Consider the following 18244-nt stretch of genomic DNA (forward strand, 5'->3'; position numbering starts at 1 on the left):
TATCTTGTTAGTACTATTAACTTAACACTATCTAATTTAGGATTCAGATGCAGTTGATTGATATATCAATTGCACGCCTATCAAGTAAAAGTTATTTCATGCAGGTGTTGGTACAGAACAGCTAGTTGAGTTCTTAACACAACATGGTCAAGCATACTGCCTCTTACCTTCGGGATGAACTACAAATTCAATGGTCAGTATCAACAATAACACAAAGAAATGGAAGAAATGAAAACACAATATCTACTGTAAATTATACGAATACACATGAAATATATACAGAGTGACGCTCTTCCAAGAAGCTCACATATTACCTAAAGAATCACAAATTCACAGTTACCACTACGATCAGATGGTAACTATAATCCGTGAATTTCTACGCTTGTAGATGTAATCATGTATATATTGAAAGCATTCAAAATAGTGAAGGCTCTTTGTGCATGACGAAACGGATAATTCAGCTCCAATTTCTAGAAATAATAATAAATTATTTACAGAAACTGAAACCTACAAAAGTTGGTAGTCTGGGAAAAGAGTTTCCGAAAACAACCAAAAAGGACATATCCTTTTCAATTTACAACTGCACTTCCTAATATAATTTTCTATGGTGCAGGAAGTTCAAAATCTCAATAGCTTTGTATATGCTAATCTTTCTCAAGTAATGTTGGTCACCTATTTTTTTTGTTTTCTGTATGTATCGACATCCTTAGGATGCCGTCTATTGAATGTAACTGTCCAAAATAATTCTCCATATAGCACCAAAAATAGACCAGAACTGAACTTCAAGGGAAAAGCATATCTCCATCGCTAACCCAATGCACAAACTTCTCAGAGAATTGCCTATGTGTCTCCTTACTCTCTTTAGCATTAACATTGATTTCTCCAGTAGTCTGCTCCTCCTAAAATAAGAAAATTGGAAAGAAAAAAGAATTACTCATGCTGAATAACATGTAAAAAGAAGAAAATAACATGGTACGATCAAGATTCTTTATTACTCTGAAGCTTCTAGGTATTGTATTTGCTTCATTTTTTAAGGTAAAAGCTCTATCTAATAAGGCTGCTGTTATTTAGATTTACCTACAACATTTAAATATTCTAAGCTCTGAGTGAACTGACCTTCAAGCTTGCCCCAGGATTATAAGCTGATAGGTCTGTTTGTGCTTCAAGCTCATTTGTCACGGTATCTGATGACAAGCCGCGAGATGGAGAACCTAGGATTGAAGATCTGCACAAATAGAATAAGCTTAACATTTAACAAGAAAGATACTATATAACAAACTAGGCCATTAAGACCTTGTTTTCCCAAAATGATCAATCTAAGTGTGTAAAGGTGTTAGGTGGTGCACTTTTAACCAGTAAAAGATAAAAACGTTTTCCTGGTTTGATACGTCAGACAAAGCAGAATTGACTGGACTAAATGATGATTTATACAAAAGAGTCTTGTTTTCCTATACGGAGGACACCTCTGATATGTTTCTTCATCAACTTTTATTTATGCATTGGTCATAAAACAAGAAGTATACCTGTCATATGTTTCTTCTTCACATGAAATTCCCGATGAAGAGAGCCAATCAACATCTAGAAAATTTGAGGAATCGAACAATGCACCCTCGTGAAATTTCATGCTACCACTTCCTACACACTGCTCTAACTGCATATCATGGAAAAGATGTCTGCCTGACATTGAGGGGTTGTACCTATAACAAGAAATACAAGCACCATTAGCGATGAGTTATATCACAGTAGGAATCTTATCCAAATAGCATCTCCTCAATCCCAATAAAAGATGAAGAATAAAAACTTAAAAACATGACAGGTTAGGACCTCGGTTACAACAAGTCTTTGAGCAAACAGAATTTTCCAAGCTGCAACATGGTAATACTTTAACTTCACATACAGCCATGAGGTTAAGTGTGATAAGGTATGTTCCATTTCGGTAAGATATCATACATTATCTTCACATATTGCAATAAGGCTTTATGCCAATCATAAACCCTTTACAAGTATGCCTGCCATTAACAATATTTCTTAAAGGCACATGCATTCAGCTTTGTTAAAAGATACATGCAACAACGCATGAGGCATTCAAAATCATTCAACCTTCAAATGCATCGGTCCATGGAAGCATGAAGGAATCATGAGGGAGATGTTTTTCTACCGTAAGTAGCAGTCAGCAGCCATTCGATGAAGAAATATCCGAGGGCATCATGAATCACCTGAATATGTTACTGCTTCAAATGAATTTATGAAGCACATAAAATCTAAACCAAGCTACCTGGTAAACGGAATATCACTGTCACACGTAGAGATTTCTGGTGTGGACTCCGAAATACCCTTACAACCTTTTCCACTGTCAGTCAAAGGCTGGTAAGTGTCTTCAGTCTGATCTATGTCAGTGTCTCTACCAGGAGAGCTGCTTCCACAGCTTATGTTTCCTTCTGATAGCGACCTTTTAATAAATGACCTGCGTATTAACAAACTGCTTTGCTAACAGCTTTGATACAATTGTCTGCCAAACAGGAAAAAGTTTCTTTCTGTTTTGGATACTTGACCCGAAGAGCAGATTAGCTTGAAACACTAATCAGCTTTGGAGAAGTACATTCTCCAATTTTGTAGCCTTCATATCAGTTAGATGGTTACAAGATACGCTTACAGTTAGGTCAGACATTAAAACAGTGAAATCTCATGGGTTAGCATAATATTATAACAGCCAAATAGTGATTCTACAGAGTGACCTTTAAACAGTAAAAAAAAATCTGGAAGAGAGAAACAAGCGATCAGTAAGTCTGCCTTGTAAAGGATCATGCATACCTAGAACGTTCTGCAGTTAGACTTGATCCATGCCTCCTAACATCATATTGCTGGTTTGGATTCAATTCCCACAGAGCCGGCTCACTCTCTTGTGGCTGGAAATGGCCCAAGAACCTGGAAAAGCAACCACATTACTCAATTTTTTTTTTGAAGTTGCACGTATCTTTTTGGAAGAACAGCCTGAAGGAACTTATTGTGAAGGAAATAATTCACATACACATTAATGGCATCTTGTTTCTCAGGGTCCATGTACGCATTACTGTAATAGCGCTGAACCGTTCGAAAGACCTCTTGAGACCTTGTTGTTGCTTTCCATTGGCCTCTTATTTCTGAAAATATCTGTTTGGTTTCCATATTCATCAGTATGATAAATGCAGAAGAAGCCACAGGTTCAGTAATGAAACAGTATGCTAATGTTTGGTCACAAACAAAGAACTGGAAAAGGAGAAACCAGACATCGTATTTTTCGTTGGGAACTCAAATTTTGCACCATATATGCAATACTTTTACTCATCTTTAGCTTATTTTCACAAGGATACCATATGTGTTAGTTTCACCAAAATCTACGTGGGGTCTGCTTGGATACAATAAAACTCGATAACAAAATTATCAACAGTGCCACTTTTTTTTTATCACTTCAATATTCAGAAAATAAAGAATGTCAGCTAAGTATCAATAGAAGTGTATCTGAATAATCAATTTCAGGATTACGGCAACCAATAGTTGTCAACCATGCCCAGAAGGCCTGCCCATTATCCACCGAGTTCCGAACCGTGAGCCACTTTCCCTCGGGGATTTCTCGGTTATCAAAAAAAAAAAAAGATATCCACTAAAATGAAGATATCTTATATGGAGGCCATCAGAAATTCAATGGACTGAAAGAGGCCCTTCCACAAAACCATCTCATTACTATAGATTCCATTAAAAGCTTGCACAAGAAAATTGCAGAATTTATCATAAATACTCCCTCCGTTGAAGGGGAGCCTTGGCGTAACTGGTAAAGTTGCTGCCATGTGACTAGGAGGTCACGGGTTCGAGCCGTGGAAACAGCCTCTTGCGGAAATGCAAGGTAAGGCTGCGTACAATAGACCCTTGTGGTCTGGCCCTTCCCCGGACCCCACGCATAGCGGGAGCTTAGTGCACCGGGCTGCCCACTCCCTCCGTTTCAGAATGTTCGTCTTACTTTCCTTTTTAGTCCGTCTCAAAAAGAATGTCTCTTTCCTTTTTTGGCAACTCTTTCCAACTTTCCACATGGCATGTTTAAGACCACAGACTAAAGGGCATTTTGGTACATTCGACATATAGTTAACAACCACAAGATTCAAAAGGCTTCTTTACTTTCTTAAACTCCGTGCCAAGTCAAAACCAGACAAACATTTTGAAACAGAGGGAGTAGCAAAGATAGATTACCTTATTATGTGCAGCAGAGCCACCATATTGTTGTGCAAGAGTGTCTCCCATTTCTTCGTAGATCTCCATTAGGTCATGTGCTATAGGCGAATGTGTTTCAATGTTGATGTTGTCCACATCTACAAAGCCTAAGGCATGAAGCTGACGGGCCAGAGCAACCAGCCCATACCCATACTGGCCAACATTTGTGCGATCCAAACAGTCTACACAATTCGTTCTTAAGACTCCCTTTTGGACTTTTAAAACTTTGACACAGTAAGCTACATGCAGATCATCATACTCATTGTCCATTTCAGCATCCATTTCATAAAGGTCCTTTTTAACATGGTCTCCTCTATTGCCACAGCTGCATCAAATAAGATCGACATGAAGAACAAAAAAAGGAGCTTTGATGCTTTTGAGTGGGCAGCAAACACTAATTGAACACAACCCTGGTAAAAAGTTATTTCAAGTAGAAACTTTTTCAACTACTGAAAAATACTCAAGAAATCACGTGAACGTCAAGTGCTTTAGCTTTAGGGGGTATGCATCTCTCTCTCTTTTCTGTGTGTGTGTGTGTCTTCCATGAATTTATCCAATCTATTTATCTTTTATGCATTGAAGTGAGAAAATATTAACCAGATTGTCAAAAACTATATATACTTAAATGCACCAGACTGAGGCTAAATTTAACTAAGGCCTCAACTTATACCCAACAAACACATGTTGAATGCGAAAATACCAAGAAAAGCCAACAAACATCTAATCTCTGCAGCACAAACAGTTCTGCAAGGATTTTCCTAAGTGAAATGACAATTTGAACAATCAACTCTCGCGAACTAATAAACTAAGATATTCAAAAGCATCATTTTGATTGGCAACTTACCCGATGGATGACAGTTTTAGCAACTCGTCAGTTCTTGAAGTAGGGATAAACTGACAGTGGAGAAATCCAGTTAACTCCAAAGCATTAGCAGCCACATCGCCTAGACGTATCATGGCCTTTGTAGCTTTGCTGGAAGAGAGATACCAGATTTTCATCAAACCCATAGATAAGTAAGAAGAACAACTACAAAGGAAAAATGAAAAGGAGAGAAAGCAACAACATACATTCTCGGGGGTTTGTTTATATCCCAGTGAAGAAATCTCAAGCGGTCGTCCTCAGGAAGATCTTTATTTATGAACTCAATAGCATTAGCGAATTCTGCACGAAGAATCATTTCTCTGGGCCTCTTCTCATGAGTCTGTTTAACATAAAAAATAACAAACAAAGCAAGGGGGAAGTGTCAGAGAAGGTCAAAGTACTGCTCACAATGAAAAAGTACGAATAATGGACTGAAAATTGAATCATGAAAAACATTACCTTAATCAAGTTTAATATGATAATTGGATTTCCATATCTTTGAACAAGATCTTCAAAGTGAAGTTTGGTGGCTTCAAACTTAAAGTCCTTCCTAGACACTAAAGGGTAAGAGAGTCAACAGAAATTGAGCAAATGGATACTAAAAAAATCTCAAAGAGTCTTTTGGTCGTACATATGATGTCAGGTTTTATATTCAAGCGCGAAGTTTCCTGAGACCAGAAAAGAGGTATTGAACCACGGTTCTGTACAACAGCGCTTACTCCAAATAGGGACCCTTCAGGTGCATCTTCAAACACAATCTGTTCTGTCTCAACATCATTTGCTACATGACCATTCTCATTTACTCCTCTTTTTAAATATCTGCGTGAAATAAAAGGAATAAAATCTCAAGACAAAAATGGTTAAGCACTTACTGATGTTGACGTCACTATATAATTCATGCCTGTCACGTTAAGTAGTCACATGAAAAGTAATTAAAAACACCTAAGAGATAAGAGAACTTTCTTCATGATTTGGTGTTACCTTGTTCCAGACCACTTGCCAGGACTTAATATAGAAAACAAAGGATGACAAATGTTTCAATTATACGAACCTGGTACCAGCATAATGACGAGAACGTCTAGCAATGAGGGTTAAGATGAACTCCTGCGCAGAAATAGTAAGTGTCGCCTGTTCCACAAAACACAAGAAAATCTTAAACTGTTGAAAGTATGATCCTACTTATGGTGCCATTTAATAAGTAAAGCAAACATAAACGATCACAAAGATATATTATGAGATAAAATTACAAATCATTTACATCCAAATGAGTACACCAACTAAACTTAAAGCAATGTGGTATCATATCAAAAAGCCATGCATCTTGCCTAGCTACATTGAGCTAAGATTTAGATTTCCGCTCAGTTACGCATAAAATTTAAAATAACATTTTCATACTGAAAATACCTGTTTAAAGAACCCATAGACTAATGCAACAGTCCAGAGTGTGTTTTGGAGTTGATTGTGAATTCCTCGAGTTAAGAATTCATTCCATACGAACATTGTCTCATAAAGGGCGAGTCCTGTCTCTGAGTTGCTTAGATTCTTTTGAAAACTAAGCATGATATGATAGGAGTAGCTGAAAAAGTAGTCCTTTGTGAGATCCATCCTGCGCAGGAGCTTTTTATATCTATTTCTCCAAAAGAAGAAAAGAAACAAAAAGAGGAACCAAAAGAAAAAAAGTGAGTAAATATTAATTTGATGCAACAAATAAATAGAGGGTAGAGGAAAGAGTTTTGAAATAAGAAAAATAAAATAAGAAGCTCAATATGTGTGCCGCTGGAATCCTGAAGATACCTTGTCTCATTCAACATGTAAAAATTAACATCAGAACACCACTGTAATTTCCCCTGTACATTTGCAGGAAATGAGCCGGCAATGGGCTCTATGAACAACTTAGCTATAAAAGGATCAACTATAAACATTCTCGGTATACTCATCCCGTGAGCATCCGACTGACTCGGTCAATGCTAAAATAGTATAGCAATTACCTCAACAACATAGGACTTCTTACATAATGCAAAATTCAATAGTCATCCAAACAGAAGAATAGTCAAACAAAAAATAAAATCAAATCAATAACGGGTCTCATAAAGATACAAGGAAATCAGAAGTGTTTTCGTTCCATTATAATGTCTTCCTAAAAGTACTATGGACAATCTACATTGACATGCAGAATTGACTAAAGACCTGTTCTCATCCTTAGAATAAGCCATATTGGAAAGCACGGTAGAATTGGGAATTGGAATCATCTCGCTCTTAGTGATAGCGTAAACAGCATGACCACATATTTTTCCAATCTTCCTTCTTTCCGTGATAACCAAGAAGTAATAAGGTCCCAAAAACTTTATAAAACCTAGAAGAGAAAAAAGAAACATTAGTTGCGTGAAACATCATCACATATTTATTAAAAGGGTGACACTTCGAAAGTATAACATACCAATAATTCCATAGCAGCGAGAAACTAATTTAAGCCCTCCAGTGGACTTGTTTCCTTCATGTATTCTGTTTAGGAGATCTGCACATTCGATTTCTGAATATGTGGTAGGATCTTCATGAATGATCAGCTCTGAAGATTCTAATCTGTCAATCTTTAATACTTTCCAAAAAGCTCTGGTCTTATCCCATCCAACCATGTAGAAGTTCTGTCCATATAAAAAAAAAGTTAAATATAATCGAGTATTTAGTATAATGACAAAGCATAATTAATGACTATAAACAGCACATAACGACACATTTAGGCCAATTCAGTAAGTTCAACATAAGAGAGAAATACAACCTGCCAAAATCCGAAAAATACCTAAAACAGATTATTTAAAAAATATAGTCCTGCAATCTCGGAGAGCAGATATGTTGAACACTATACAGGTAAAAAGCATGTAAGTTGGTGCCTAAATCCGTACTCCGTAGTATTTATTACTCATTATTGATGCATTCATTCACGTAGGAACGAGAAAACTAGAAAAAAAGGCGGGAAGCTAAGTTACATTCACCTAGCAAGCTGTTCACAAACAGGAGCTAGAACAAAACTAAGGGCAAACCAATAAAACCGGAAGTTGATCCAAAAAGTGAAATCAACTGACCTCTTGAGATTGAAAAGTCAATGGCTATACATTCGGAACCATAAAACTCTGGCAATCTAAAACAAAAGAGCCGTATATAAACATATGAAGAGTACCAAGTCTACATTTAACAAAAACAATTACTCTCTCCTTCCCAATTTGTTTGGCTTTCAGAGTCAACTGACTAACTTTTAGAGGTAAATCGAACCAAACTAGTTCAAACTGAAATTCAGTTATTCAAAAGCCGTGAAACATACATTTTAAAATGTTGATCAAAGTTCACCAATTTCACAAAAAAAAAAAAAAAAAAAAAAAAGAACATTTTGAGATAGAACTCTAAATTTACGTCTCTACGCAACATCAATAAGAAATGACATCAAATAAACGAAATTGTATAGCATCATATACCGAGCGAGTCTCGTAAAGCTTGAATTTCCGCATATAAAAACCGTTGCTATTCGGCTGTAGATTGATCACATGCCGGTTTTTACCATCCGTCCCCATGCTCCACAAACAATCTAAGCTGCAAAAAAACACAGAGGTCAACTCACTCACACAAAACCTAAAAATGCTTCACAGCTATTCCAAACATAGACAGAATTCATTTACTTCACTCAAAAACATTAGAATCATAATCACAAGTAAAAATTTGAAAAAAAAAAAAAAATGGAAAAGCAGACTGATAAATCACAAATGAAAAAAGATAAAATGCTTCACAGCTATTCCAAACATAACAGAATTCATTTACTTCACTCAAACATTAGAATTCATAAAAAAATAAAATAAAAAACTTGAAAAACAGACTGATAAATCACAAATGAAGAATAGATAACAGAATTCATTTCACTTCTCCCAAAAACATTAGAATTCATAATCACAAGAAAAAAAAAAACTCAGAATTCAAACTGATAAATCACAAATGAAAAAAATAGAAAAAAAGAGCGAAACGAAGAAATGAATGATAAAGGAAGAATTCATTTACTTCACTCAAACATTACAATTCATAATCACAAGTGAAAAAATGAAGAGAATAAACTTGAAAAACAGGCTGATAAATCACAAATAAAATAGATACAAAACCTAAATGCTTCACAGCTATTCAAAACATAACAGAATTCATTCATTTACTTCACTCAAAAATGAAGAAAAAAAAAACTCGGAATTCAAACTGATAAATCACAAATGAAGAAGAAAAAAGCAGATAAATAACAAAACGAATAAATAATAAAGGAAGGATGAAGAGATGAACCAGTAACAATTTGTGAATTATCAAATGGCGGGATTTAACAGATCGGAAAAAAAAAAAGAATTAGCTCCGGTAACTATGTGGTGGACAGAATAAATGCGGGGGTATATATATATATATATATATATATATATAGTGTTGGGGGAAAAGAAAATGAAAATGAAAATGATATTTCGTACAACTAAGCATAAAAAGGAACTTTTCAAAATCGCCGTAAATAATAATTCAATCATCATCATTGTGTTGTTAATTTTTTTTGCCTGCTTTCAAATTTACTGTTTTTACCCAGAATATTATTACCTTTACGTGGGCGTTTGCTGGTTTTTGATTTTGATAAAAGAATTTTCTTTTCATCTTTTTCACATTTTGAAAAAGCTTTTGGAATGTATATAATTTTTGATTTTTCAGACATTATTTGTTTCTCCATTAAAAAAAAAAATTAGGTTTAAACTAGATTATTTTGAAAAGAAAAAAAAAGTATAGTTATAATTCACAAATCATCGCCTTGCAAAAGCTCATTTTCTTAGAATCTTAGGTTATTATATCTTATTATTTAGATAAATATGCAAGTTCAAGAGTGTATTACGAGTTATGTCAATTTACAAATTGAACGGGTTTCCTTTATATGTAATAAATGTGATGAAATTTTGTTTTAATTTAGCGCTCTCATAATCGTGCGGGAAAGTTACGTGCATGGCTCAAGCAAGATTTAAAAAAAAAAAAAAATTGTTTCTCCATTACTAAAAAAATTAGGTTTAACTTAGATTTTTTTTTTGTTAAAAAAAAGGGTATAATTACAAATCATTGTCTTGAAAAAGCTCATTTTCTCACGTTATTATATCTTAATTATTTTTTTACCAAATATTATTTAGATAAATATGCAAGTTCAAGAGTGATTATGGTTTGGGTCAGCTTAAGAATTGAATGGGTTTCCTTTATGTGTAATGATGTGATGAAATTTTGTTCTAATTTAAATGCTCTTATAATCGTGCGGGAAAAGTTACGTGCATGGTTCACTAGCAAGATTTTACGCGGAAACTGTTTGTTTCGCGAAAATGGGAAAACAATTAGTGGTTATATCTAATATTGTGATAGTAAAGGTTTTGTTTACGAAGTATTGCGTAAATAAATATGCACGTTCAAAAGTGAATTACGAGTTAGATTAATTATGCATTGAGCGAGTTTCTCTTACATGTAATGATATGTAGGTAATTTATTCTTATTCAATACTCTCACAGTGATAATCGCTCAGTTACGTGACTCACCAACTAAATTTTACGTGGAAACTGTGCATGGCGCAAAATTCATTAACGACAAACAGTCAGTGCGTTACATTTAATAATGTTGATGGTAACTTACGATAAGTCAATACTCTCATAACTGTATAGGAAGGTTACATGGCTCACTAACTAATTCTATACACGAATTGTTTGTGGCGCAAAATCGTTAGTACAAAGTATTAGTTATGCTTTGTAATACCTTATTTAACACCTCGACTAATTTCACGAATACTTAATTTTACTTTTGTCTTGTTTAAGATTACTAATTACTCTGATCAAAACTGGAAAAATTGAAAAAAAAAATATCAACGAGAATTTACCTGAACTTATTTTTTTAATTTTGTGTAAAGAATGCGATGAGATAAAAATAGGAATATCTAACTTGGTTTTCAAGTAGTTCAACCAAAACATTATAAATCGTGGTGCGCAATTTCTTAAACTATTGTATTGACTTCCCTCGTCCTCAATTAAATAGATAGAAAAGTTGACATAAGCATATAGAATGTCATCATATGTTTCATTCAGTCACATTAATTATTATGTTTATTCTTGTAATCGATATTTTAAAAAAAATTCAATATTAGATTTTAAAAAAAAAACACGTCAGCAACAGCTAGCGTAACATTGTCAAATTTCTTATTTAATTAAGATTATTTTTATAATCGACTATCTAAATTAATAATAATAATTTTTTATAATTGACCGTCTCAATATTACAATTATGCTTATAATATTACTTCATTTAATTAGGGTTATACTTATAACTAACTGTATCATTTGATAACAGTTATAATCAATGACTGCATCATTTAATTACGATTATTCTTATAATTGATGGTCTCATTTAATTACAATTATACTTCTAATCAACCGTCTCATCATTTAATTATTGTTATTCTTATTATCGACTATCTCATTTAATTACAGCTATTTTTATAATGGGTTGTCTCATTTAATTACGAGTATTTTTATACTCTACTGTCTCATTTAATTAAGATTATTTTTATAATTGATCGTCTCATCATTTCATTACGATTATTCTTATAACTAGCATTCACATTTAATTACGATTATTCTTATGATCAACTGTCTCATACTATACTTACAATCTACTGTCTCATTTAATTATAACTATTATTATGATCAACAGTCTCATCATTTATTGACAGTTATTCCTATAATCGTCTGTCTCATTTAATTAGGGTTATTCTTACAATATTCGACTATATCAAATAATTAGGGTTATTCTTATAATCGATTGTCTCATTTAATTACGACTATTCTTACGGTCTCATTTAATTACGGTTATTCTTATGATCGACTATCTCACTTAGTTATTGTAATTTTTATAATCAACTGTCTCATTATTTAATTACGAATATTCTTATAATCTAATATCTCATTAAACTAGGGAAATTCCAATAATCTATAGTTTAAAATAAGACAAAACTAAAAACAGTAATCATACAGCTCATGCTCGGAGAGAATCACACCAAAAGGCACACCATAGAAAGGAGATATAACTCACATTAGAAACAAGACTTTGAATTATCTAAATTAGATTTTCCTAACCTCTAAGAGAATCTTATGAGAGTTCACAATTTCGAATATGCTATATTCGTTATTCTATGTTCAGCGGCAAAACAGTGGATTTTTCTTTGTTGAAAATTTTAAATTTTAAATTTTAAAACCAGAAATGATTTTTAAAAAGTAATATAAATGTTTTCCACTAAATGGAAAAAGGAGAAAGGATGTACCAGGTATATAGCTAAAACTTTCGTGGAAGGGGATAAACATTTTATTATTAAAATTAAATTGGGAAGAAATGATTTCGACCTAGTTCAGGTGCCAATCTGATTTATGTTTTAAAATATTGGTATGTTTCCTACCAGCACGTCATATTAAAATAGCTATACAAAGGACATTATAGAATTGTAAATATTGTTTATTCAATGGCGAAAATTGCAACAGAAATAAGAGTTACATTTTAGTATATATGGAAATAAACAAAGGTTGAGTGATGATATCTATATATTATGTGTAATATAAAATAATTCAAAAACAATTATTGTTCCATTCCAATTTACATAACATCCTGTTAAGTTTTGTCCGAAATAAAAATAATGGTACATTCTTATATTTGTAAGTTCCTTTAGTTTAATTTATGGTTTTGGTCATAATAAATTATTCTTATAAAAATTTATAGGACATATTTAAGACCATTCTAAAGGGATTTTGAAATGTTACAAGGTGTTTGTTTGTGTGCAGCAGTGTATGAAGTTTTCTTTGTTAAATTTTCTATTACATTGGAGATTAGCCATTAGAGAAAAGAAAAGGGCAAGAAAATAGTAAGAACTGAACTTATACCAATCGTGCAAAAACACTCCATTTGAATCACAATACCATAAGTCTTATAATTATAATAATATTGCAATATTTTTAATATAAGCGTTGATAGTCTTTCTTTCTTTCTTCTTTCTTCAAACGACCTACTTAGTTACCAAGCTATGATGATCTCATATTTAATTTTAACAAAAAAGATTAGATAATATTTAGGTTTGACATGAGTTGTTCACACGTCCCTGTCTGACTTGGAGAATCTGATATGCGCAAACATTTTATTTTTTCATTGATGTGTGAACAGGATTGTCCGATTTGCTATTTATTTGACATAATTATCAAGGAATTATAGGAAATTACGCGACATGGAAAATATTTAAATTGTATATACGATACATAGCTATAGTTTCAAAAAGTTGCTATATTTTGGGATTTTTGTACCCTTAATTTTGTCTACTGATACAGTTGAAATCCGCCTGATACAACTGATACCCGCCGTTTGATAGGTCTCTTTCGCTGATACAACTGATACCCGCCTAATCTAGTTCTTCCACCTGATATGGCGAGTGATTGTAGCTACATTTTGTAATTACGCTCTAAATTATAACTATTCACCGTAATTTTTAATAGTGTGGTAATAATTTTTCATTTTTAATTAAAAGAAATTAAATTCAAACTTCTAGCCTGAAATCATCCATTTTATTTTGCGTGATAGAAAGTTTTCCTGCAATAAAATCAAAATTAATTGGGTACACAGAAATTGTTTGCCACGTATCACGTTTATAATAGCTCAAACTGACAAGGATTAGCACGTGCCCTAATGACATGTGCTAAGACAATTATTGGCAGAACAAATCCGAGAAAGTGACTGCAAGGAAGTCGTCTGTTTGTGTCTGTCCCACCTGCCTGCCTTAATACACGACAAAACAAAATGAAAACCATTTGGCTTATCACACTTTTATCATTATCATCAATAAGCACTAGATGAAACAAGAAGAATGCACTCTTATACTTATCCATACAAAATTTAGAAACGTTATCTTTGGCTTCTTTCATCACACGATAAAGGCGTTGTTTTGGCCATTTAACTTGGCGCTTGAACATAAGTTTTTAAATCTTAAAAATAATTTTGAATTAGAGTTGAAGAATAATATTTGAAAATTAAAGTTATATTTAAATGTGTATTTTATATTTAAAAATTGAAACTTTGTGAGTAAGAAAAGAATTTTCACTGAAAGATTGGTTAACTCTAATTTTTTCAGAGCTGAAAAATTCATCTTGAAAGACTGCCCGAAAATTTCATTCAATACAATAACTAAATCTCGTGAGTAAAAAAAAAAAAAATTCAATGAGAAGCGGGTTAAAATTCAATTTTTCAAACTTGAAAAACTCACCTTATTAAACTGCCGAAAAAAAAATCATTGCATGTTATAAATACATAATATTTTGAAATACGAACAAGGTCTAATTATGTCTTTAAAATATTCCAAATTAAGCAAATATACCCTTAGTTAATAGTTTAGCTGATCACATGTGCCCTTATCGTTCAATAGTTGGTTCAAATATATCCTTAATTTAATCGGAGCCTCATTAACCTAATTAGTTGATTGATAAGCGAAAGATGGACAAATATGTATTTAAAGTATATATGTGAAATTGAGATATTAATGAAAGGTATATCTGTCTAATTTCAAATACTTTAAGGATATATTTGGACCTTTTCCATTTAAATATTAGTTTTAAAAAAAAGGACTTGTATGTCTCTGAACAGCTAGAGTAATTTATTTTTATTTTTGAAAAAAGATTGCTGCATCAGTATAATGTCGATTATATCAATCATTACTATTTTACGTCTATCAATACAACTGATATAAAATCTATAGCTGATATTTAAAGATATAAATGCTTTATTTGAACAAATTGTGTTTTAAGAAGAAGGTGAAGAAGGTTTAACTTATGTGCTCCCCAAATCGTGTCATGTGCACAAGCACGTCTATTCCCTTGAGTGCCTCCCTTGTTTTTTTTTTATACCCTTTTTGTTTAGTAGTGAAAATATTCCCCAACCAACTATGCAATAGGTGGAGGATGCATGCAAAAAATCATGAGTAAGCAATTAGTCATGTGGATTTTTCTGATATTGTAGATTCACAACAGGAACGTGAAATTATCCAACATCAAATTGAGGAAATTAGCAATAAAATTCAGTTCAACCTTTTAAAATGAGTAGATTTGATGCATGCATGTGATCTTAATGAAAAATAAAGTTAATTCCTCAAATGATTATTCATTTTTTGAATTAATAAGAGGACCTTTGTGCGTGCTTCTCTTAGAATGAACGAATATTGGGTGTCCAAGAGTTAAACCTGTTAACTGGTTCGGGTTAACCGGTTTTAACCGGTAATCGGACTGGCTAAACCGAAACCGGAACCGGTTAACCGTGTAATAGTTTACCGGTCCGGTTCCGATATTTTGGAAACCGGAACCGGTTAAACCGGTAAAATCGGAACCGAACCAGTTAAACCGGTTTAACCGGTGAAAATTAAAAAAAAAAAAAAAAAAGGAAAGAGCCGTTGGGCCGCAGTGTCCGTTAATGGACCGTTGGCAACGGTCCATTTGCAAAAATGGCCGTTGCCAAACGGTCAGTTTTTTAATTTTTGGCCCCCAAATTTTTTTTTTTAACACTTTAACCCATCCCCACCCCTATATAAAACCTTCTTCATTTTCATTTTAATTCACATCAATTCACTCTTCTTCATCTTTCTCTCAAATCTCAATCTCTCAATTATAGTTACTTTGCAATAATTAGCCACAAAGTCTTATTATAGTTTCAACTTTCAATTTTTAATTTTGCAATTATAATATTGTTGGTGGAGTTGGTGATTTTGCAACAATCCGAAGTAGCTTTGGTGGATTTGCAATTCTAGCCGCCTTCACTTTGTTGGAAATTAATCCGGCAATTTGGTACCTTCGTTCCAACTCTATCTTTATTTTTCGCAATTTAATTCTAGCAATTTATTTTTCGCAATTTAATTTACGCAATTTAATTTACGCAATTTAATTTATTGTAATTTATTTTCTTGTGATTTATTTGATTGTGATTTAAATTAATTCTATTTAATAATGTCAAAGAGATTAAGACGTGGTGCCGGTAGTAGTAGTCGTATTGTTAGGGGTGCGCTTAATGAGGAAACATTTGTGGAAGAAACACCTAATTTAGGTATTGATGTTGGTGGAAATAATCCACTTTTAGGTCATGAGGCAATGCAACAACATTTTACCGACACTTTTGATGAAGACTTAGATGATGATGATGAAACACAACCCCCTGAAAATCCCATAGGAGATACATGTCCTGCACAATCACATACACAAGACAAACCGCCTAGAACTCGTAAGCCAACAACTAAAGTTTGGAAATTTATGACTAAGAATAGGGAAAACCAATCAGCTACATGTAACATATGTAGACAAGTATTTAGTTTTAAGCAAGGAACTGATAAGGATGGTGGAACGGGTACACTAAATGCTCATATGAGAACCAAACATATGGATATTTGGGGAGAGCAAACAGGTTCAAATGTGGGGGGGATTCAAATGACGATAGACCCACGAACCGGTAGAAATTTTAAGTATGACAAGAAAAAAGAACGCGTAGAAATAGCTAAAATGGTAGCTTATGATTGTTTACCATTTTCCTTTCCCTCGGGTTTGGGGTTTGTTACTTACATTCAACGTTGTTATAATCCGTTATTTGAGGGTATTCCTAGAAGTACTTGTAGAGCCGATGTTATAGATTTGTTTAAAAAATATAGATTTTATTTGCGCCATGTATTTAATTCTTTAAATTGTAATGTTTGTCTTACCGCTGATTTGGGTCTTAGTATTAACCATTTAGATTTTTTTGCTATTACATGTCATTGGGTTGATGACAACTGGGTTATGCAAAAAAATAATTATAGCTTTTTTATATGACGAAGGAAAAGGTCGTCACGATGGAAAATTTTTAGCCGATTCAATGTCTACTATTATGAGATTTTTTAACATTTATAGAAAAACACTTTGTATTGCTTTAGATAATGCTTCTAATAATACAAAGGCGATAGGTCTTATAAAAAGAGAACTAAACCCTCCGCTAAGAAATATTTTTCATGTAAGATGTAGTTGTCACATTTTAAATTTAATTGTTAAAGATGGTCTTGCGCATTTTGATGATTCTGTTCAAAAAGTTAGAGATGCGGTTGCGTTTCTTTTTTGTAATGCTAATAGGGGAAGAATTAGAGATTTTAAGAATGCTTGTGTGGAAAATAACCTTAGACCTAAGAAAATTCAAGTAGAAATTGAGACTAGGTGGAACTACACTTACATTATACTACAACAAACATATGAGTATAGGATTCCCATGCAACAAGTTCACAACAAATATAATACTGATAGTGATGATTGGTTAAATTATGCGCATTGGGAAGATGTTAAAGAATGTGTTGACCTCTTAGAAATTTTTTATAATGCAACTCTTGCTTTTTCTAGACAATTCTATCCCACGGTAACCGAAATTTTAGCCTACTTAGCGGAAATAGCTAGAGTTTTACAAGAGTATAAATATAAACCCGATTATCAAGTGACTATTTTTGAAATGATAATCAAATTTAAGAAGTATTTTTTTCCCATCACAACTTTATTTATATTGGGTTCCCTTTTAAATCCTTGTTTAAAACTGTCTTTTACTAAAAATTTGGTTAGTCAAATTTATACATTTTTTGAATTTGAAGAGGGAGTTCAACCATCTTTAGCTGAAGCCGATCTCGCTATTGATGATGAGTTTAGAAGAATTTTTACACATTATTCTAGTTTGGAAGAACGTGCTACACCCGTTGCTCCACGCCCTACTACTTCTCAGAGTAGCAAAAAGGGCTTGTCGGGTTTAAAAGTTTTACATTCACAGCCAACTTCTTCTTTTACTGCAAACTTTGATGAATATAACTTTTATTTGATGCAGCCAAATGTGGATATCAACCAACAAGATGATTTGGACGTCTTAGTGTAACGACCCGTTTGGTCGTTTAGCACCTGTGAACTCGTTTTCGATAAAATACCCTTTTTGTAGTTTAAAAGGATATTCTTGACTTGTGGGGATAGGGGCACGGTGATATAATTGATGGGTAATTTTTGGGAATATATCTATTTAATGAGTATGAATAGTTTATTCATAGGAATA

General features: G+C 33.1%; 1 protein-coding gene across 1 annotated transcript; it reads right to left on the reverse strand.

The window, feature by feature from the left end:
- Positions 1-220: 220 nt before the first annotated feature.
- LOC132603762 (phosphoinositide phosphatase SAC2-like) lies at positions 221-9560 on the reverse strand. The gene is made up of 17 exons (XM_060316972.1): positions 9413-9560; positions 8572-8686; positions 7542-7746; positions 7292-7457; positions 6509-6731; positions 6156-6232; positions 5736-5923; positions 5564-5661; positions 5311-5444; positions 5087-5215; positions 4222-4567; positions 3029-3150; positions 2812-2925; positions 2276-2464; positions 1524-1697; positions 1117-1225; positions 221-899 (listed from the first exon to the last, which is right to left on the reverse strand). Exons 2-17 carry the CDS (start codon positions 8665-8667, stop codon positions 783-785), a joined length of 2487 nt encoding a protein of 828 aa, XP_060172955.1. The 5' UTR covers positions 8668-8686; positions 9413-9560; the 3' UTR covers positions 221-782.
- Positions 9561-18244: the final 8684 nt, after the last annotated feature.

The sequence above is a fragment of the Lycium barbarum genome, chromosome 7, assembly GCF_019175385.1.
Source record: "Lycium barbarum isolate Lr01 chromosome 7, ASM1917538v2, whole genome shotgun sequence".
Classification (NCBI taxonomy): Eukaryota; Viridiplantae; Streptophyta; class Magnoliopsida; order Solanales; family Solanaceae; genus Lycium; species Lycium barbarum.

Bases quoted from the DNA above. Each gene is read 5' to 3' on its own strand.
- LOC132603762 (XM_060316972.1), bottom strand. From the start codon at position 8,667: ATGGGGACGGATGGTAAAAACCGGCATGTGATCAATCTACAGCCGAAT. The intron at 6,732-7,291 runs GTCTTTAGTCAA...TTGGAGAAATAG, and splicing joins TATTCTAAGGATGAGAACAG to ATATAAAAAGCTCCTGCGCA. The intron at 4,568-5,086 runs GTAAGTTGCCAA...TATTTGATGCAG, and splicing joins CTAAAACTGTCATCCATCGG to CTGTGGCAATAGAGGAGACC.